The 19774-nt window shown below is 44.5% G+C and overlaps 1 protein-coding gene across 1 annotated transcript; it reads right to left on the bottom strand.

Moving 5' to 3' along the window:
* Positions 1–61: 61 nt before the first annotated feature.
* On the bottom strand, positions 62–18964 carry LOC8043485 (protein O-mannosyl-transferase 2). Its single transcript, XM_029974251.4, has 20 exons — positions 18610–18964; positions 17825–17909; positions 17633–17737; positions 16057–16165; positions 14548–14656; positions 13348–13413; positions 12160–12253; positions 11638–11744; positions 10830–10912; positions 9471–9580; positions 8379–8509; positions 7972–8050; positions 7458–7609; positions 7033–7121; positions 6858–6934; positions 6318–6389; positions 4965–5121; positions 4692–4832; positions 1854–1965; positions 62–193 (listed from the first exon to the last, which is right to left on the bottom strand). The coding sequence occupies exons 1-20, from the start codon at positions 18795–18797 to the stop codon at positions 88–90; spliced, it is 2172 nt and encodes a 723-aa protein (XP_029830111.4). The 5' UTR covers positions 18798–18964; the 3' UTR covers positions 62–87.
* Between the last annotated feature and the right edge of the window lie 810 nt (positions 18965–19774).

The following is a 19774-nucleotide window of genomic DNA, read 5'->3' as shown; positions in this document are numbered from 1 at the left end:
TTGAGACGTTAATCGTTTTGACGGCAACGACGTTTGGTAAAAAAATATTAGTTTATTGTCGGCTTACACAAGCATGTTTTTTTTTTTTTAAAACTCCCACGTGTCCAGCCATCTCAGTCCATGCATTGTGCTGTTTTCGTGGATGGATATGGAACCGTCCATTCCGTAGGCCAAAGGCGAGAACAGGTAGAAGCTGGGAAGAAAAAAAAAATAGTGACAGTTGATTCGTGCATCTGTCCGCAAAAAAACGTGCGCAGCTGTCAAAAGACTCTGATATATCGAGCAAGCGGATACCATCTCTGAAATGTGCAATACCTCGAGGTTTTGCCTTTGCTGCGAAAGGAGCGAGTGCATTCGCAGGATGTCCCACTAGTTACCAGAAAGTTTGATAAAAACTTCCAAATTTTCTACTCTGGTGAAGAAGGAAGAGCAGCGGAGCTGTAGCTTCTGTTCTTGGCGGTGGCTTTCCAGGCGAGCGATCTGCTCTTCTGCAAGGGAATCCGAAGCACTCGACGCAGTGGAACTTTCGAGAGTTCGGTGTCATCATTTCTTTGCTGGTGGACACGATCCTGGGGAACCTAGCCCTTAACAGCTCCGCTGTAAAAACTTTCAGCCTTTCCACTTTGGTGAAGTGGGAAGACCAGCGAAGCTGCTGTACTATGGTGGGAATGAAGTAATGGAAGTAGCGTAGAGTTTTTAGCGCTGCGCACGAAAAATCCACGGAACCCTAGCCATAAACAGCTTCGGTGTAGAATGACAACTCTCCTCGATACTTCGCATAAAGCTGACTGACGCAGCATGTGTCGCGTGTTTGCGTTGGCCTGTTTGAATATGTTACACCTGTTTTACCCGTTAGGCTTTTGGGGTGATCTGTTGGTGAAGGCGACGTGAACACACTGCGTGATGCCAGTCGGCTTCACACAAAGTATCGAGGCAAGTCGCAATCGTTTTTTTCTTTCCTACGCTTCTGGTAAGCTTTGAGCTGTTTGTAATCCCTCTTCTTCCTAGGGGCCATGTTTTGCATCCACACAAGTACATATAGAGCGGCCGAAATAACTTCTTAAAGCTGACCCGCTAGCGGTAGCTAACAGGTGGAACGTTGGACTAATCAGCGAGAGTTTGTTGGTTTGATTCTGCCAAGGGACAAAGTGATTTTTGCAAAGATGACTGCCCGTGTTATGTTTCTCGTTGCAACCTATCATTACCGCCCTAGATTAGAAGCTGGCCTTAAGGGATATTGTGTTAAAAGATCAGGATTATTTATTTCGTAAACAAGTAGCCATGTGCGAATGTGGTTTTGGCCGAATATTTTCGAATCTAATAGTTTCTCAGTCTTCCACCCCTGTGCACGATGCTTAAACTAAAATTCAGCTGAACTCGTGAAGGTTGTTCCCAACCTTTCACTTGTCCACTTCTAAGCTCAGATAATTTTAACATAGGTAACTATATGAACTGTGGCATGTAAACAAGATCTGTTACAGCTATTCAAATCGAGGCGATTTATGAATTTGCTCGCGATATGCCAATCCTTATATCTCAAATCTGGAAAAATAAAAGCATGAATGATAAATGTGTGCTTTTAATACATTGCTAACTTGTATAACCGCAACGGGGAATGTCCTGTTGAGTGCTCTTCCCACTGAGCACCTGAGCACTGTGGGAAAGCCAAACTCGCGGAGCTCTCGCAATCGACACTTCGAAAAGTATGAATAATTGCAGTTCGCCTCGAAGCAAATATTGAATAGCATATTACTCGAAACTACTATCATAAAATTCGAATATTTGCGCAACACTATAAACAAGCTTAACTGGCAAGAAGTGCAGCAGTCACTTTTAAATAGGCTGACATTTACCTGTATGTGATGACAGCAAGGTATGATCCGAGAATCCAGTGGTAAGCAGACTGTTTGACCTTTGCAGGCAGGTACGTTGGGATAACTTGGAGCAGGTAGTCCAAGACGACACCTTCAAACAGAACAATTCGGCGAATCTCGGCTGGAACCGCCGACAGCACGGTGTGCAGGGCTAGCTCAATGTGACGAGTTCACGGCCAGGTGGCGATTACTGGCTGGAGCGCCTACGCCGAATTGAGCCTTTCTATGCCTACACATCTCATCCAGGCCGTCGGACATTGAACAATTGCAAGCAAACTAACAAACAAGAGAAAAATTGGCAAAGACAACTATGGAGTGCAGTGTTGAGAAGTTAAAATATTAAATGTGAATAAGGTAAGTTGCCGACCACCTGGGTGCAGTGCTCGTACTGAATTTCTAGAGTCCCAAAGCTGTAGAGTAACTACCGTATCTTCACGACTATACATTTTTGAAAGTTGAAAGTTTAACCGATGCAGACTATCTATAAGTGCTTGCTTTTTCTGGATCATTCACTATGACAAGACGTAAAGGATTTCATGAATAATGAAGTATATTAATTTTGATTTATGTTTGATACAAGCTTTTTGTGAGCTAATATAGCAGGCATTTGTCAAGGTGTGTTGTGTATATTACTTTTTACGTTTGGACTGGGCACTAAGTGTAAACTATGCACCGGGTGCGGACTATCCAAGCAAAAACTTTTGTTTTTGACCCCAAATTTGATTCTGTGGACTATGCATCGGGTGCGGATTATAGTCCGGAAAATATGGTAATCAAAGTTATAGTTAGAGCCCTACATATCCGAGAATTACCCACAGACATCCGCAGTCAACTGGCGGATACGGATAAAAATGAACAAGATTTGGCAGATTGCGGATCTGACGCAGATACACGGGGCTGCGGAAGTGGATATCCACAAGTTTGGATCTACATTTTTGCACTGTTTCTACAGTTGGCGAGTTGCTGCAAAGTATGTGGTTAGGAACACGCAATTGCGGGCTCATGTTGAAAACTAAAACCGATAGGTGTTGCCATTTTTGAATATGGTGATATTTTCCCACCATGCATGTATGAGTACATTGCTGCGTGAGTGACCGCCTTTCCACCCACTTCTTATTATTTGACCTAAACGAAATGATGGAATGTTATTAGTCTGTCCCTCGTTAATTTTCATGTTTAGAAAATATGCGTCAACTTAAAGTGCGTTTACAAAAAAAAAAAAAAAAAAACTTTAAAGCTTTTTTTTTCTAGGCAGTGTCGCAGATTCCCAGGGCGATCTGCAATTGATATCTTTTTAGCGACGCAAAGTGCGCCTAAAAGGATGATTGCCATAATATAAATAAGATAGAACAGAATACATTAAAATTAATTTTTATCATATTCTGAATCTAAAGGCTCGTTCACACACTTATGACTCCTTAAAATCAAGTGCCTTGAAACCTCTTAATATTTCTTGGGACGAGAGAACACACTGGCACGCTGGCGCCATCTATGTGGTGACCCTGGAACTGCACTCACAAGAGTGAAGGTTTTGCGGGATTTCCGAGGTCAAATGTGCGTAACACCTATAAGAAAGGCTTGTCTATAACATTGACAAAAGTTTTTCAAGCCAAGAAAGAAAGGATGATGTGCGAGAGAAATAGAAAATATGCTACCCTGCCACTGCTACCCTGTAGATGGCACCAGTGTGCCCTCTCGTCGTAAGAGATTTCAAGAGGTTCCAAGGCACTCGGTCTTAAGAAGTCAGAAGTGTCTGAACGGGCCTTAAGAGTTCTTTGTACAAAAATAAGCAAACGGCTTATAAGGTGCTGATTTTTTTTCAATCAAGCTTGATTTTATTATGTAAAATGAATGTGCAGGTAGCTGTCTAGATGCGAATACAAAGTATGCTGATGCGGGTCGAATGTGGATACTAGAATAATTTTAAAATGCCGCAGATGCAGTTTGGGCACGGGTACAAAGTCCACAGATGGGTATCGGTTGCAGATGATCGGACAGTTATTTTTGCGGGGCTCTAGTTAGGGTCATTAGTTCTTAATCTGGATAACGAAATATTTCCAAAGCCTAATTGAAATTTCAGTACCTAACTGTAGTTACCTTTTTGGAGCAAATGGTCAATTAGCTTGATTCCAAAATTCTCGAAATTATGTTGACAGCATACAAGCAGGAGACTGCTTTTGTAGGTGAGCACTATTATCTTTGTAATTTGTTATTCGAATACAGTATTATTAATTATTAATGATCCTAATCTTGACATCAGTGCTGCACGTCATCGCTGCAGAGTGCTGAATCAGAACAGAGCCAACAGCTGCAGAATGTTTTAGAGCTACGACTCGAATGTTACTACTTACCAAAGATGCCATTGTTCATGTCATTGTAATCTAAATCACATTTCAGCTTGAGTAACTAACCTACCGTAATGTCCAGAGGAACGCCGCACCCCTATTTCTGGCTTGATTTGCTATTTTGTTTTAAACACCGAAAGATAGCCCACTCCTAACAATCATAGTGTTTCGGATCAATGATGGCATCGGCGTAAATGCCGCTAGTTAGCTATGGCGGGATATAAGCGAACATTGCCGACTGGAAGGTAGAGTCATCTTTGGTTGATTGTCCCTCGCCACAATAACAAGTTCTGCAGGAAAACTTTATCTAAAAACAGAGTTTTTTTCAAGTTTCTTTGATTGTACACCGAAAGTTAGTTCACTCCCTATTTTCACCCAATTTGCTCTCGATTTAAGGTGGGCTATCTTTTGGAATATTACGGTAATTAGGTATGTTTGAGCTCTGGCCTGTTGATTATCCGAGCATGCTCACCAGACAACATGGAGCTGAAGATGAGGGCAGGGAAGTAGTGGTGGAAGTAGAGCACCCGGCCCATGCCATAGAAGGGGATGTAGTGCAGGGCCCAGCCGATGATGAGCCAGACTGCGGCACGGGACATCTTGGCATCCCGCTCTGCAAGCAGGCAACTTTCTGCATTGCTGGTCTGTCCAAACCTAACAGAGACCCTCCAATTTTCATAAACTTCAAATTTGTTGAACTGGGGCTTAGACTGGGCTGAAATATCCCCCCTGTTGTCACGCTCACCTCTGGTGCTGGGACTGCCGAGGTACCCCCTCTTCTGCCGGATGAGCAGGCAGGTCTGCATGGCGAAGTACAGCGCCATGCAGACAAGGTTCCCCCACCAGATGACCGGGTTGCCCAGCAGGTAGATGCGGTACTGGACGCCCGAGAAGAACTGGCCCTGCGGTGACGGGCGGACCGTGAAGGGAAAGGCGTCCACTCTACGGAACGCGTCTCCCACCGGTGCGCTTAGCGTCCTATTCCGCCCGCGCATCCAAAGTGGTCCCAAAGTGGCAACAAACGACGCCGCAAAAGCCGGAGTTGCCGTGATGGATCTAGCCGCTCGTGTTATTTTCCCTCAGTTGAAACTTAATTTATAGCTTTGTGGCGCCCTCTCTCGGCAGAACTATTGCGCATGGAGAGAGATTGTTCAAGATCTCCGACTCTGTTGCGGCCTGCCGACCTGCCTCCGCTTGTGTGCTCCCGTTTACGTTCACGTGATTGCGTTCGTCCGCGACACAATCTCTGACTGTGTTATGGCTTGCCGACCTTGTGTAGTTTTGTGCAATCTATCTTCCCATGCAAATGAAAATTACTACTATCATCATAACCTTTTCGCAGTTACGTTTGTTGAAAAACAAATTCAGTTGTATTTTGATATAGTATTCTCGTTTAATGCACATCAAATAGAAAATATTTGTATTCAACATTATTCATATTTGAAACTATTGGTACCTGAAAATATTCAATTCGATTCATAACCTTTCCTATTTGATTCGATTTGCTTCAAAAGATTACTCTAGAAAGAAATAGTCACGCCACTATTAGTATCGGGAGATATGAAACGTTTGAACTGCCACCGAGCATACATCCGAACAGCCCCACAATTATCCTCATTGCAGGGTCTCCTGGGATTTTCCAAAAAGGTCTATTAAGGCAATGCTGATGCACTTGCCCCTGCCACGCTTGGCAATTAAGGTGTTTTGATTTTTCTGTTCTTCCTTGTCCAAATTTTTGTGCTTAAAAAATCAATAAAACTACTATTACAGTAGGACCTTCCTGTATTAAAGGCTGACAATGCAAACTTACAACTTTAATGAGGCAAAGAAATGTGCTTTAATGCTTGTATGAACGTCCGAGGCAAAATGGTGTAGCTGAGATGACACTGATGTAGGGAAGAAATTGTTTTCCTGAAAAACACAAACTTTTTCTGTAAAAACTTTTAGTACATACCTTCTTTACCCCCAAATCTCAAAATAATGTCTGACCTATACTTTTGTCCATATTTTTTGGCACCCGTGCAGAAAATTAGGATTAATACGCTCCACATATCAAATATTTAGGTACTATCATGGAATGTGTCAGAATTAAGAGTACCTTGTAGTTGATCGGCCACTGCCAAGGTCGCGATGTCACTTCCCCCTCCTTTGGCTTCAACCCTGCATTTCCCTGCAAGGTAGTCGGAGGTCATTTCAAACACCAATTGTGTTTGTGATTTGGTGATACAGGGTAGGCAGCAGTTTTTATACTGTTTGTTTCAAAAACTTTACTGGACAATGTCAAAGTGAAATTGAATAAAGAGAAGTCAGACACCTCTTTACAAGTATTGCAAACCTAGATTTATCAGGAAATGTCATAAGAGCACATGTAACAGTCGTCACATTTTGTTACGGTAACAATTGTTTACATTCGAAAGCTCAAGTAAATCCTCGAAGTTGGGGTCGGAGCAACTGTTAATCACATTTCTCTTTTCAAACAGCAAGCAGTAAAGAAACCCTGTTCTCTTTGCTGTCGAGCTCGTTTCGCACTTGCGTTACCGAAAGAAGTTCATTGGGGATGTGTGGCTAAACCTGTAACTTTGCACCCAAACTGCGAGCAACCGAAACGCCGAAGCGCGTACGGCTCGAGAGCCCTTACCTGAAGCATGACGGCATGAGATTCCAGGAACATTTTGAGAAAACCCGGGGCGTAGGCTTCGAAGCTGACGTTTGGCACTAGATCGGTAACAAGAAAACAAAAGCAACATCTCTCGCACTACGTGGATTACACCAATCTGACTTTGCGAGTCTAAACAAGGAGCGCGTGCACTTACGGTGGGGATAGTGGTTGTCCTCGACATTCCAGAGTGTGTTCTTGTCGCGCACGTTGGGGTTGCAGGACACTTCCATCTGCTCGTAGCCCCTGTTTGACGACGGGTAAATAAGTCGCCATCTTGGGAACCTCATTGCGCTGATGCAATGTGCACGCCGAAGTGCGTGTACGGCAATCAAAGATACGGATTTATTATGAGCGAGTGATGACTAGTTGGAACACGTTTGGTAACCCAGGATTGCCCGCTAGGAGATTTAGCCTTCGATGCTCCTTCGAAGTTTTTCCGGCCGGCTTTGACTGACTGCCTATCACAATTTGTCCGGGCAAACCTTTTGCAAGCACCAAAATGACACCAATTTGCGAGTCTTTACAGAAGTACCATGCATCTACCGAATCGCCACCGCTGAGATGGCAAGGCCTCCTCACCACTTGGGTAGCTGCTTGTTGTGCGAGTGGAGGGCGCAGCCGGTGAGGTAGTGAATGAGCTTGAACTTGGTGGTGACCGTCTGAATCACCTCCCCCGGTGCCCCTCCCACCACCTCGATCCTCCAGACGTCGTTGGCATCCCCTGTACCGTTCTGTGACAAACAAGGAGTGCTTTAGTGTGGAGCTAATCGTGAGCACTGTGCACATAATGTGTGTAATGTGCACAAATGCATACATTGAGCACATAGTCTGCACAGCAGACACAACGTTCACAATATGTGCATGATACACACACTGTGCACAATTGTGCATGCATCATTGCTCATTTTTTTTTAACGAAGCCTCGCTCAATCTGAAAGTGATATTACCAGCTTGCCTGTAAGTATAAGTTTTGCACATCATGCAGCAACAATTACATAATGCCGCATTTCACAAAAGTTTAGGAAATAAACTAGATTGTCTTGAAAGATAGCTCATTTTCCTGTTAGACTTCGAACAAATTCCAAATTCTCACCTCTCCATAGCACGTCACTTGGTTGTGCCTCTTTGTGACCGGTGCCGGCTCCTTGTGGGAGTGCAAGTTTCTCGTCGTCCTAATGACACAAAAAAAAATGGTTACATCAAGTCACGTCCCAAAAGCTAGAACCAGAATTTTCGCGAATCTTCTTCTCCAAAGCCCTGCACTGCCTCTCACTGCTATGGGTAACCCGAGGATATCAAACCTTCCACACTCGACATGCGATCAATCAACAGACAGTTTGAGACGGCAGGAAGAACACGCGGGAATCCCGAACCAAGCCCGGTGTACATGCGATCCGACTCAAGCTAAAGCCCGGCTCTAGCCGGAGTAAATCCCTGCGAAACCTTGGCCAAAGTCTAGCAAGCTACGTTAGTGGACTCGAGTCGGGAGTGCATACTCACACGACATGCTCCAGGCGAATGATGTCCCCGCTCCTGACGAGGTCGACCGTCTTGTTACGCAGGTCCGGCTGCTGGTCGTACTTCTTGATTATCCACTGGTTGTTGTCGTCCTTGTGCGAGTAAGTCGTCACCTGGACGGAGGGCACGAGGTCGGGCTCACATGTGACTGACTTTCACTGGTCCCCATAAAGCCACGGTCGCACTGCACACACATTACACAAAAAACTGTATTTGCTGCATACATAATGACAGAGGTTTCTGTGGACATGCTTCGAACACGTCCGCAGAGAGTTTAATGTGATGGGACCATCATACGAGGAAAAAGCAGACTCCAGATGGTGCCTGCACACTGTCTTTTGTGCGATGTGCTATTACAGTCTAAGCTCGTTGCAACAGACCCAGTTACAACAGACATTTGAATATAACATACTGATTTGTGAAGTTCAGTTGGTTTTCCTCTACATACTATTGACTCAACTTCATATCTGCATACAACATACTCCTTTTACAACAGACCGAAATCTTGGTCAAAATCAAGGTTTGTTATAACGAGATTCGACTGTAGCAGCGTGACAGCAGCTTAAGGGATTGCCGTAGCGAAAGCAAGCCATTGCTGCCCGTTGGTATAACACGCAAGGCGTTAGACGAGAAAAAAGTAACGGCACTTCACGCCGCAGGAGCGTACAAACTGCCGAAAGCCCCAAAACTTACAGAAAGTAGTGCCGGTGGTTGAGATGAGGTGGCGAAGTTTCAAGGCTCGCGGTTTACGAAGTAAGAAGTTGAAAGTAAAAAAAAATGGTTCTGCCCCGAAAACACAATGTCATCGGGCAGCAGAAGCAGACGGTGTGTTTCTGTTTTCGGCTGCATCGCCGAGACGGCACAGCTGTTGATAACAAGTAGACTTGGACGCAGATGCAGATGATGTCTGCTTTTGTTGCCTGGTGGCAGCCTTTTATGCAAAATAACTTTCTGCTGCGATACGTTTTGAAACTTTAAGGTGTTATCCCGACCGTTAGCACTACATTCTGTCCAAGGAAGGGCTTGATTTGCTAGGGAAGGACTTGATTTGCTAATGTGAGGGCATTAAATCACCTGCTGTTGTCGTGCCCCCAGGCCTTCGGGGTACAGGTGCCAGTGGGAGTGAAGGTAGGCACCTCCAGTCCTATGGTTCTTCAACGTGAGCTGGGCTCCGTATGCAACCTCTGTTCAACATGAATAGGTTCAACTACTATCAATAGTCAATCATGTTTTATTGTGCCCCCAGACATTAGGCGGGGTGCACGTACATGAAACAAATGAAAAAAATGTAACTAGCGAGGAAAAATGTGTAGTAAACTTTTCTTCAACTTTTCAAAATGAGTGAACTAGTCACTGTCAGAGTTACGAAGCGCTTTGTACATAAGTTTCATGGGTGTCAATGGCGAGCCAGGTTCTAGGTCGAAAGGGTAAAAAAAGTGGTGGATCTACTTTGCTGTCGGGGAACATGAAATGAGATTCTACAATGTAGCAGGGGAGAGTCAATAACTGCATTGAGCACCTTATGAAGAGACACCATATCACAAACAAGCCGTCTATACATGGGTTGCATGTGACGTCATTCAAAGAGCGCTCCGATGACCACCAAAGACGAGGGCAATAAGGGGCTCCACTCTTATCAGGACCCTCTTTTGTGCCTCCCGGATCTGCACAGGCGTCATTATTCTCCTCCCAGAAGATTATAGAGAATAACACGTCACTCAAAATTCTTACAAAAGCAGCTTCCCTCTCCTCCTCTTACATGGTGGTCAAAAGTATGCAATGTAACGTCGGTGCAACCCATGCATACACTGGCCTCAAGGAAGTGCTTGCATATATAGACCTTTTTCGAGTACTCTCGCCCCCAACCGCCAAGTAGGCATATCCGGTATGGGTGACGAAAAAATATTAAAACGTTTCAACCTGCAAATAGTAAAAAAATAGGAGGGGGGGAGCAAAACGAGAATCTTTGACGGTTACGCTTATATCCTAAGTGTCTTCTATTGGCGTGGTGCCGGCAAAGCAGTGTTTCCACCCATACTGGAGCTGACGACAATTCAAGATGGTGGTGCCCTTGTGAAAAGGATCTGTAGTCACTCCAGTTTTAAATATACTATACATAATTTTTTTCTTTTTTTTATATTGAATGTTAAATGTTGGCATTAGGGTCTGGAGATCCTAATGCCAGCATTGAATTTCCACCATCGATGGTACTTTATTTGCGCATCCGAGTTTCAATGCTGAGTGCATGACTGAGACATCGTCAAAAACGAAAAAAATTAATTCATAATCAGCAGAGATTAAATGCTGCAGAATACTACCCAATCAAATTTCTTAAAAATTCTGCAATGTAGTTTTGAACTATTATATCCACAAGCTAGAGTGAACATGCAAAAAGAGGTGCGAGAACACTAACAATTCTGCACGACAACTCACGTCTGGGCATGCTGGCCATGTAGAGTGAATTTCCTTTTAGCCGAGATTGGAACTCTGAACTGAAGAAGCCGTCTCCGCTGCCACTGCATCAATATAGCCACGTATCACTAATGCTATATTGTACCACTGAATATAGGCAAGAATTGAGTTAGTTGTGCAACTCCCAACTTTCGTTGGTTTTTTGTTCTTTCTTTCATACAAAGGCCACCAAAGCATATGCCACAAATGTGACATCATGATGTAACGTAGGAAGTTATGTTTGAATATTATCATTAAGTAGATCAGCTCGCAAGTTTAGCCTCGACCCCGGGTGGTTAAAAACATTTGGCAGACACTTAAGACTGCTTACATGTAGGAATGCAAAAGCATTCCTTCACGCAGCGCATTCCTACAAGTAGCATGCCACATCTTCCTTTTCCAGTGGCGACATCATGCTTCCTGACTGCGCAGGTGCGGTGCACCCACCGGCTCCACAACTTCCGTAACAATGCATCTGTGTTGCTGTGCTTTTCTTTGTGTTCTATTTCTGAGGTGCATCCGCTTTAACCTCGAGCGGCCTCGCCAGCTTCCGTGACAAAGTATCTGCTATGACGCGTCGCAGCCAATGGGACTTTAAATGCCGTTTCACTCAGCCAATGGGCATTTAGGTGCCATTTTTCGCTGCTACAGACAACGGCTACAGACGCCGCCAGCTCCACTCCATGGTACAGTTAATGCTTTCACTTTAAAAAGTACTCAACAAAGATTTATGATTACGCCAACTATGAAAAACGAGCCATACAAAATGCCAATGCAGAGGGATGCACACCTTTTGTAGAGAACCTGAAGATGGATGTAGAAATAAAACATGTAGAGGCACACGGGCAAGAGTATCAGGCAGAGCGCCCTGCTGGCAAAATGCTTCGCCACCTGCGCCTGAAACGGAAAGGTTGCCGGATACTATACTGAACAGAAGTTTATGAGAATAATACAGCTTGAATGGAGAAAAAAAGTTAATAAAGCACAAGTACTAAGTTACTAAAAACAAGTAATAAAAAAAACAAGTACAAAAAAGCTAGATTTGTGACGTTGACGAGAAACCAAGCTTTTAAAACTGTCTGAACTCGTCGAATGAATGACAAGGTATCAATTTCAAATTTTTTTAAATTGATTCAGCCTTATTTCGCCACAAACTGATTGCTGCTGTTATATATACTGCTGTGTCTGCACCAAATAAACAGTTGGAAGTCTGCGCTCCGTGTATCGTACTCATTTCTACCCCTATCCTCGTCCTTTGCGCAGTTCATTTATTTCTACCATTCGAATTTTGTTTGAAACGAATGGTTTTTACCAGTGATTGTTCCAAGTTTCCGAGGTGCACCCAGAGGTCGTGGGCCGTGTAAAGACCCACAAGGAGCACCACAAAGAGGCCGACAAACTTGACGCTGCGGGACGACGAGACAAAACAGTTAGTAGTCACTCAACACGTTATGTGTGCTCGCTACAAGCGCGTTTAGACATGCGCTCTAACTACTGCGCTTGTTGAGGTTGAGGGAACTCAACCTCCAACTGGGGGATCTCCCTTTTCAAACCAGCCTCTCTTACTCTTTTGTTTCAGTAGCCAGCGAGACTACTGATGTAATAACTAAACAGTAGGCACGTGCACATGGGGATTTTTGAGTTTGAAGTGAATTTGAAGCGAATGGTGGTTCTGGTCGAATATTTTCAAATCGAATATCGAATAGTTTCTTCGAGCCTTTCGCTACTGTTGCATCGTGCATAAACGAAAATCATCATGAACTCCTGAAAATTACTCCCAACCATCTGCGTGTCTACTTCTAAGCTCAGTTAATTATATTCTGACTACACTTACGAACTGTGGCCTCAGAAAGTCCAGTCTACATTGCAGTGGAATGTAAACAACGGATTTGACATAAAATTTGACCCATAGATGCCCAGCTCACCTAATCGAGGGGACTTATAAATCCGCTTGCTGTATGCAAATATTCTTTCTTATATCTTAAATGTAATTTTAAAAAAAACAAAAAAAACATGAATAATGACTGCAGTTTGTTTGGACATCGCTGCCTAACATCTACTCTCGCATAATAGCCAGTTTAATTTCAAAAATTTATTGCAACGTAGATATCAACATTGAGGAAGTTTTTGTTCCTTTTTAAATACAGCAGGTGCGTGAGTGCACCATCCCGCTTTGAAGGTGTGCTTTTCCCCTATGCAGACGGCTGCGCTGCGGCAAAGCGAGCTCCGCGGGTATCGCTTCCCCGCAATGCACCGGTGCTCGGTGAGAAGCGCACTCAACGGGGCTAGCCCGCTGCAATCAAAATTTAGAAGATTATGAATATCGCAGCTCATCTTTAAGCGAATATCGAATAGTGTATTATTTGAAACTACGATTGGAATATTTGCACAACCGCACTAAATGGGCAACACTGTAGGGGCCGGCCCTATAAACTTTCAATGTGACCGTCAGAAATTTCCAGAGCTTGTCTCCGAGGGGACATCCGTCCAACGCACTTACCTGATGGCGCACGACAGGAACATTCCGGAAATGACGAGCCAGGTCCACCATATTCGAGAAAAAGGCCTGAAAGGTCATACCGATCTGGTAAAGTTTTGCCGCAATAGAGATAGAGCTTCATCTTCTTACACCCACCAAATTGCAAAGATTTCCACTGCAAAATACCATGATGTAGGCACTGCACAGGAAATATAGTGAAGCAGATGTGGTATGCAGTGTATTTAGCACTGCCTTTCAGGATTAGCGGTGTTTGTGGACTTTCAGAAATAATATTATTACTATTATAACCCAATAATTATGACGCTCGAAGCTAAGGCTTACTTGTTCGACCACTTTTACCAAGCAATCTAACAAAAAGCAATTTGACGACACATTTCCTGCAAATAGGGCACATCTATTCATTTCGAAATATTTGTTTTTAGAAATATTATATGGAAGGTGCTATTGGCTATTTCTTCAGACATGAAACAGTTCATGTTTGAAGTGTTTCAAGACCCACCTTTTTCTAACTATAGTCATTGACAGATTAGGCCATGAATCTCATTACCCATCTCTCCGCAGCAAATGGGATTGCAACATTATCCAATAAGAATGCCCTGACCCCTGCAAACTTGTCACCCTGACCACTGACCCCCTGCACCATGACTGCTGACCCCTGAAAACTTGTCATTACACCAGTGACAATGATTGTGGTTACACACACGTAAATGATGATAATCCTGATTGGTGCAAGACATTTAACCCATGAGATGTGTATGTCCGTGCACAGGTGTACAAGTGAGTGAACGCAAAAGTGTGCAGTGTGTGGAAAAAGTTATGTGCAGACCTTCGCAGCAATCAATGAATAAGTCTACAGTGCTGAAGAACCGCTTTTGTACTTTCCCTTTTTTGTGGGGTGCGTTTTAGCAAGGGCTTTGTAATACTGAGCGCCCCGCTTTGTGTTTGTGCTGCTGTGACTGTGCCATTTTTGTGATCCTACATCTTCTCATCGCTTTTCTTTCTCATCCCTTGGTCCCTCTTACACCCTCATAATTCCCTTTCTTCTTTTCACTTTCAAGCTACGGAGTAGCTGATGCCGTTTTTGAGGCTGCCAATCTCTCCACAAACATAATTCATATTATCTCTCTTTTCCTCTCCTGTTTAATGGTGTGTTTCTCAATGCCAATCCTCAGGACACCTGAATGAGAAGAGCCCACTTGCCTGTCCTGCTGGGCCTTGAAGACCACAATGCTCATGAAGGCCCCCACAATGAAGAACATGAGGATGGGGTCGAGAAGGATGTACTGTGACAGCGTCACCAACCCCACATCTGAAAGGACCGCATTTTCTTGTGAGACGTTGTTCCTGTCACGAGCGCGAAAAGACACAATGCAGACGGACAAACAGATGTACAGCGTGTAGCCATAAAAATATCTACAGGGTTTTTACACCGCCAAAAATAAATGATCCATTGCCAAACGCTCAGTCTTCGCCAAAATATAGGGCTAGTCGCATTAAAAATTTAGGAACATCATAAGTTGTTAATGACATAACAGGTAAAGTAGTTATGAAACTTTGGCCTATGGTTCAAACTGCTAGTGCTACGTTTGGGCATTCGGCAATGCATAGCTTAGTATCTTTGTGGTAAAAGAAAACCCTGTAAATTTCGTTTTGGGACACCCTGTGTATGTGAATGTCAGTTGTTGTTCTTGTGATGTCCGCCATAAGGTTTGTCCACCCATTGCAAACAGGCTTCACAAATTTGTGCGATGCAGTTCGATGCGAGAGCACGCGAGAAAATGAAAAGGGAACAGATGGCAATGAAACAATCTAAAAATGATGAAATGCACGGGCTAACACAAGATTACATTAGCTAATAAACGACTCTTAGCAGCTAATAGGCGATTCACATGTGACGAGGGAATGAGCACAGCATCTAAAATGGAAGTGTTGTGACCGTTCACATAGTCATGGAGGAAAACATGTCAAATGTCTAAGAAAAGCAAGCTGAAGAGGCAACAAAAATTTTAAAAATAAAGTTGACTGCAACACTTCTCTCACAGCGGTGTTGCACAAATCACAGCCTTGAAAGTAGCCCACAGGCATATCCAAGACACAGAACACGAGCTCTCCGAGCCGTGCGCTGTTTATTTTCCATCGTATATTCTCTGTCACACTCATAGCTCTCTACTAATACACTATTTTATGTCGGTATATTGCCGACCTTACCCCCTTTGCAGACGGTTTGTCTGCTCACACGAGCGAAGAACGCAGTTTGTTTAATACGAAGCATTATTTGCAGACAGAAATAAAACTAGAAAACAATGGTATGTTGTCTGCTAACAAAACGAAAAAAAGTGCATCATGTGCTACAAATTGAATACTGCGGCGAAGCGAGATCGGACGCAAGAGGTTGGAAGCCATTCGCGCCTTGCGCTTTGTTTGCAAATCTCAAGCTGTTCTGCTGCTGCATACAAGCAGACATCAACCAGTGGATGACAAAGTACTAAGGACAATCACATCAGAGATTGAAAGAACCTCTCTCACTATATGTATACTGGTGAGATGGTCTCACCAAAATATTTCCCGATTGAGAACTCGCAAACGGGTCAAAAATGTCTCATTGGTTGATTGGGCGCAAGCTGTGGACCCACGTCCAATCAGCAGCCGAGGACGCTCTCGCTCACTCCCCAGGAGTGACACTGTTCGGTGGAGCTTAGTCGGACTCACCGAAGGTGACCAGAAGCGAGGAGAGGACGGCTGCGGTCAGAGAACGGGACAGTTCCCAGACAATCACGAAGGAGAATGGGGACACCATGCTTCCCAGAAGGGCACAGAACTGTCCAAAAACAGAACAGCGGTCAGGGCAGCCAAAGAATCTCTAACCAGACCGACGATGGCAATGATAAAATTTCATTTGCGTCATAAGCACTCTACAGGGGCTAACTAAGCCAGGAGCACCTAGTTAGTTTAGCTTAGCCTAAGAGAGGGAACCACATTGTAAAAAAAAAAGTTCATACGTGCCAACTCGACAGAAAAAGGGACACACAAGTGAAAATTGAAATATAGCTCTCACGTTCAAAAATAAGTTAAACATGATCAAGAAAATCTGCTAACGACAATCGCAGGTTTGTGTTTTGAATGGATGGCTCTATTTTTCATTCTAAATGATTCCAGCGAGCGCTCGAGGAGCAGCAATTAGAGACCGCAATACGTCTCAGGAGATCCGGTGCCTCTAGCGCGTTTGTGACGTCACAATTCGCTTCACAGGCAAGGCTACAGGGAGGCTGGCATGGTTGTGAGCTTCGCCACTTGGTGGCATCAGTGCATTACAATCTAGCCGTTCGGGATGCCAGATGTCTCGTTCCACAATACCAGCGCAGGTGAAAAAGTGACTCGCCTCACCTCCGCTTCCAGCTTCCCTATCCCCACTCCCCACGGGAGTTAGATAGGTGCGGGAGAGAAGGGAAATCCTGTTCGGCCATGTTTGACAGCCTGCGAGCGTTTGGAGCTCAGCGCCATACTTCTGTGGAGCGGCACTGCTTTTATGGGAAGGGGGACGCAACGACATTCGAAGCAGCTTTGGGAACATCCACCAGGTGCAACCTGGTAATCAGTTTATTTGTTTTAATTAATGCTTCGTAGTGTCCTTACCAACAAAACACTCATGTCTCTGTGGTGTGGCCAGAACAAGGTTGACATTTAGACAATAAAATAGGTGCTAGAATTTTGTTGCAGTACCCCTTTAATTAGATTTGTGACTGCATTGAAGATGCTCCCTCGCATGAAAAGTGAAACGTCTGTTCTAGCAACATTTTTTTACAATGTGGGCTGGTCTAAGAAGGACGACATCCAGCAAGTTGCTTACACATCACGCAGCAAAAGTCAAATTAGTTTTATTGTGGTTTAGGTGGCAGGAAATATGTGCCCTCGAATAATGCCTTGTTCCTCCACAGTAGAAAGGTGCTTTTTGCCAATGCCATGTGTCTGCTAATCAGGGGTCTTTAATGTGCATGCAGTAATGATAACCACACACATGCCAATACGATGCTCATCTGGATCAAAACGGCAGGGGCAGGAAAGCAAGAATGTATGCATGCATTACTGGGGCAAATACACACACAGATACAAAAAAAGCAGCATAATTGAAGCAATACTTAAGCAAAAACGAGTGAGCAAACATCAGTTCATAAGAGAAACTAGTACTTGCAAGACAGCAGGAAATTAACTATATTGTGAAATCATCAGTGCTACACCGGTCAGCAAAGAGGTGCAGTATTTGATATAAAAGACAAAATCAACTCACAATCCTCATTCCTGCATAGTTGTGATCCTCATACTTGTCGCCTGGCTTTCCAAAGGCAAACGTCCCATTGTAGCCCGTCAGCTTGCCTGACAGTCCAATGAGCATCTGAAGCACAAGTCAAACATATTGTCTCAATGTTGTCTCGGTGTGACAGCATTTCTGCAAGAGTATATTCACCAAAAGGACACAAACCTTCCCCAGTGGAGGGTGGACATCAAAGAAGAATGTCCGGTTGATGTACCAGCTCCCCATCTTCCCAAAATGTGTTTCATCCCAGCTGTAACACAACAAATGGTAGAATTTGCAACACCGCAGGGGGAAAAAAAACTAAACAATATTCCCCATGTCTCTTGTCATTTCGGAACCAGCCAGTCAAAACCAAAGCAAAATGAACACTTTGTTGTCAATGATTTGCCACATTAAAACAGTTCGAGATGTCCTCCAGGGTCCGACTCCACACAGTTCCTAAAGATCCTAGGTCCTTGCCAGGTAACAACCACAAATTCCATCAAAAAATTCTGTGATATATAGTTGTCAATTATTTAATATTTCATGTTCATCGGATCATGACCAGGTCGTGATCAAATAACAAGTACAGGATCAGGTCCTGAATCAAGTGCAACAACGTCATCAAGGCTAAAATGTCTGTAAGACACGTTAATTGTCCAAATTTTGCTCCACATAAGATTTCAATTAGGATCATAAATACGAAGCATGCGTATTTGGTATCTGCTCCCAAACACGGTTTAAATGAACCTTAATTAAGTCCTTTGTTTTTTCTTTTTTACGTAGGCGTGCCCTTTCAGCCGGACTAACGGGAGATTCCAGCAGACCACAAACTCCAGCTGGAAAAGTGCATCTACCAAATCTGTGGCGCCACGAAGTGATCAAGGCATCAAGGTATGATTGGACGTAGCTGTCAAACGATCATCGGTACACCAATGCGTGTCTAAAAGAGGTGTGTCGTGTTCGCTCACCACACATGGTCGGGCTCCGTGATCTTGTAGAGTCGGGTGCCCAACGCGAGGCAAAGGATCGCCAAGAAGGCGAGTCGGAGGTGACGAGGATTTCGATCGTCCAAGATCGCCGTCCACTCGCCGCCCGCGCCATCGGCGGGTCGCTGCGGCTCCTTAGACTTCGGCCGCAACGGCGGTTTCACGGCCATCGTCACGACGTGGGCAAGCGGCCGCTTCTCCAGGTCATGGCAGTCGGAGCCAGGCGGCGAGCAAGAAACCCGGAAAGCGATGAGGGAGGGAGAATATTAAATAAAAATGCGGAACGGCGTCGGGGAGAGAGCTCCCCGGTGTCCGACCGGTTTACGATGCGGAGAAGCTGACTAGAGCACTATATAGCTCCTACGGAGCAGAGTAGCGCAATCCTTTGAACCTCGTGTTTTGCCGACAAGATGGCCGACAGAGCGGCTCGGCGCGAGTCACGTGGTACTCAGGGTTCCAGGAGGCGGCCCGCCCTATGGGAGAATACATGGAGATCGGTACAACACGGCTGATTAAAAAATAAACGGCGAGTTCACACTTTTCAAAACTAGTCTGTCGTGAAGTTAGTAAAGCACTAAACACTTTGTCAAAGTTTTAATAATATCGGATGCGTGTGCAAATTTTGAGAAGGCAGTTTCCAAGGCAATGGCGTTTGAAGCAGACGATTTTTGCTCGCAGCGGAGATGGGCTTTTCGGGTTGGCCGGAGCGGGTCACGTGAATGGTGTGACGTCGCCGTGTCGTCTGCTGCATGATGCCGCTCAAGCAATTTTTTAAAAAAAGTCAGGTTCTTGCGGGTCACAAAACTTAGCGCAAATTATTCTAAAATGTTCCATTATTATGTCACAAACGATTGCCATTCCGTATATTCCCACAATGCTGAAGAAACAACGATTTTCTCACGTTCTCCATGCATTTCTGACCGCAGTTGGAACCTCCGGGCGTTCGCCGCTAGTCGCCGAGAGGCGGCGTTCTGGATTGTGCTACTCTGCTCCGAAGGAGCTATAGACCTTTTCCACAAGGGCGCCGCCATCTTGAATTGACGTCACTTCCAGTATGGGCGAAAACATTACTTTGCCGTTGCCACGCCAATAGAAGACATTTAGGATATAAGCCTAACCGTCACACATTCTCGTTTTGGCTCGCCTC

This window comes from Ixodes scapularis, unplaced genomic scaffold (assembly GCF_016920785.2).
Source record: "Ixodes scapularis isolate PalLabHiFi unplaced genomic scaffold, ASM1692078v2 PGA_scaffold10__122_contigs__length_95168666, whole genome shotgun sequence".
NCBI classification, from domain to species: domain Eukaryota; kingdom Metazoa; phylum Arthropoda; class Arachnida; order Ixodida; family Ixodidae; genus Ixodes; species Ixodes scapularis.
Note: the sequence above shows the minus strand (reverse complement) of the source record. Positions and strands in the feature narration are given on the sequence as shown.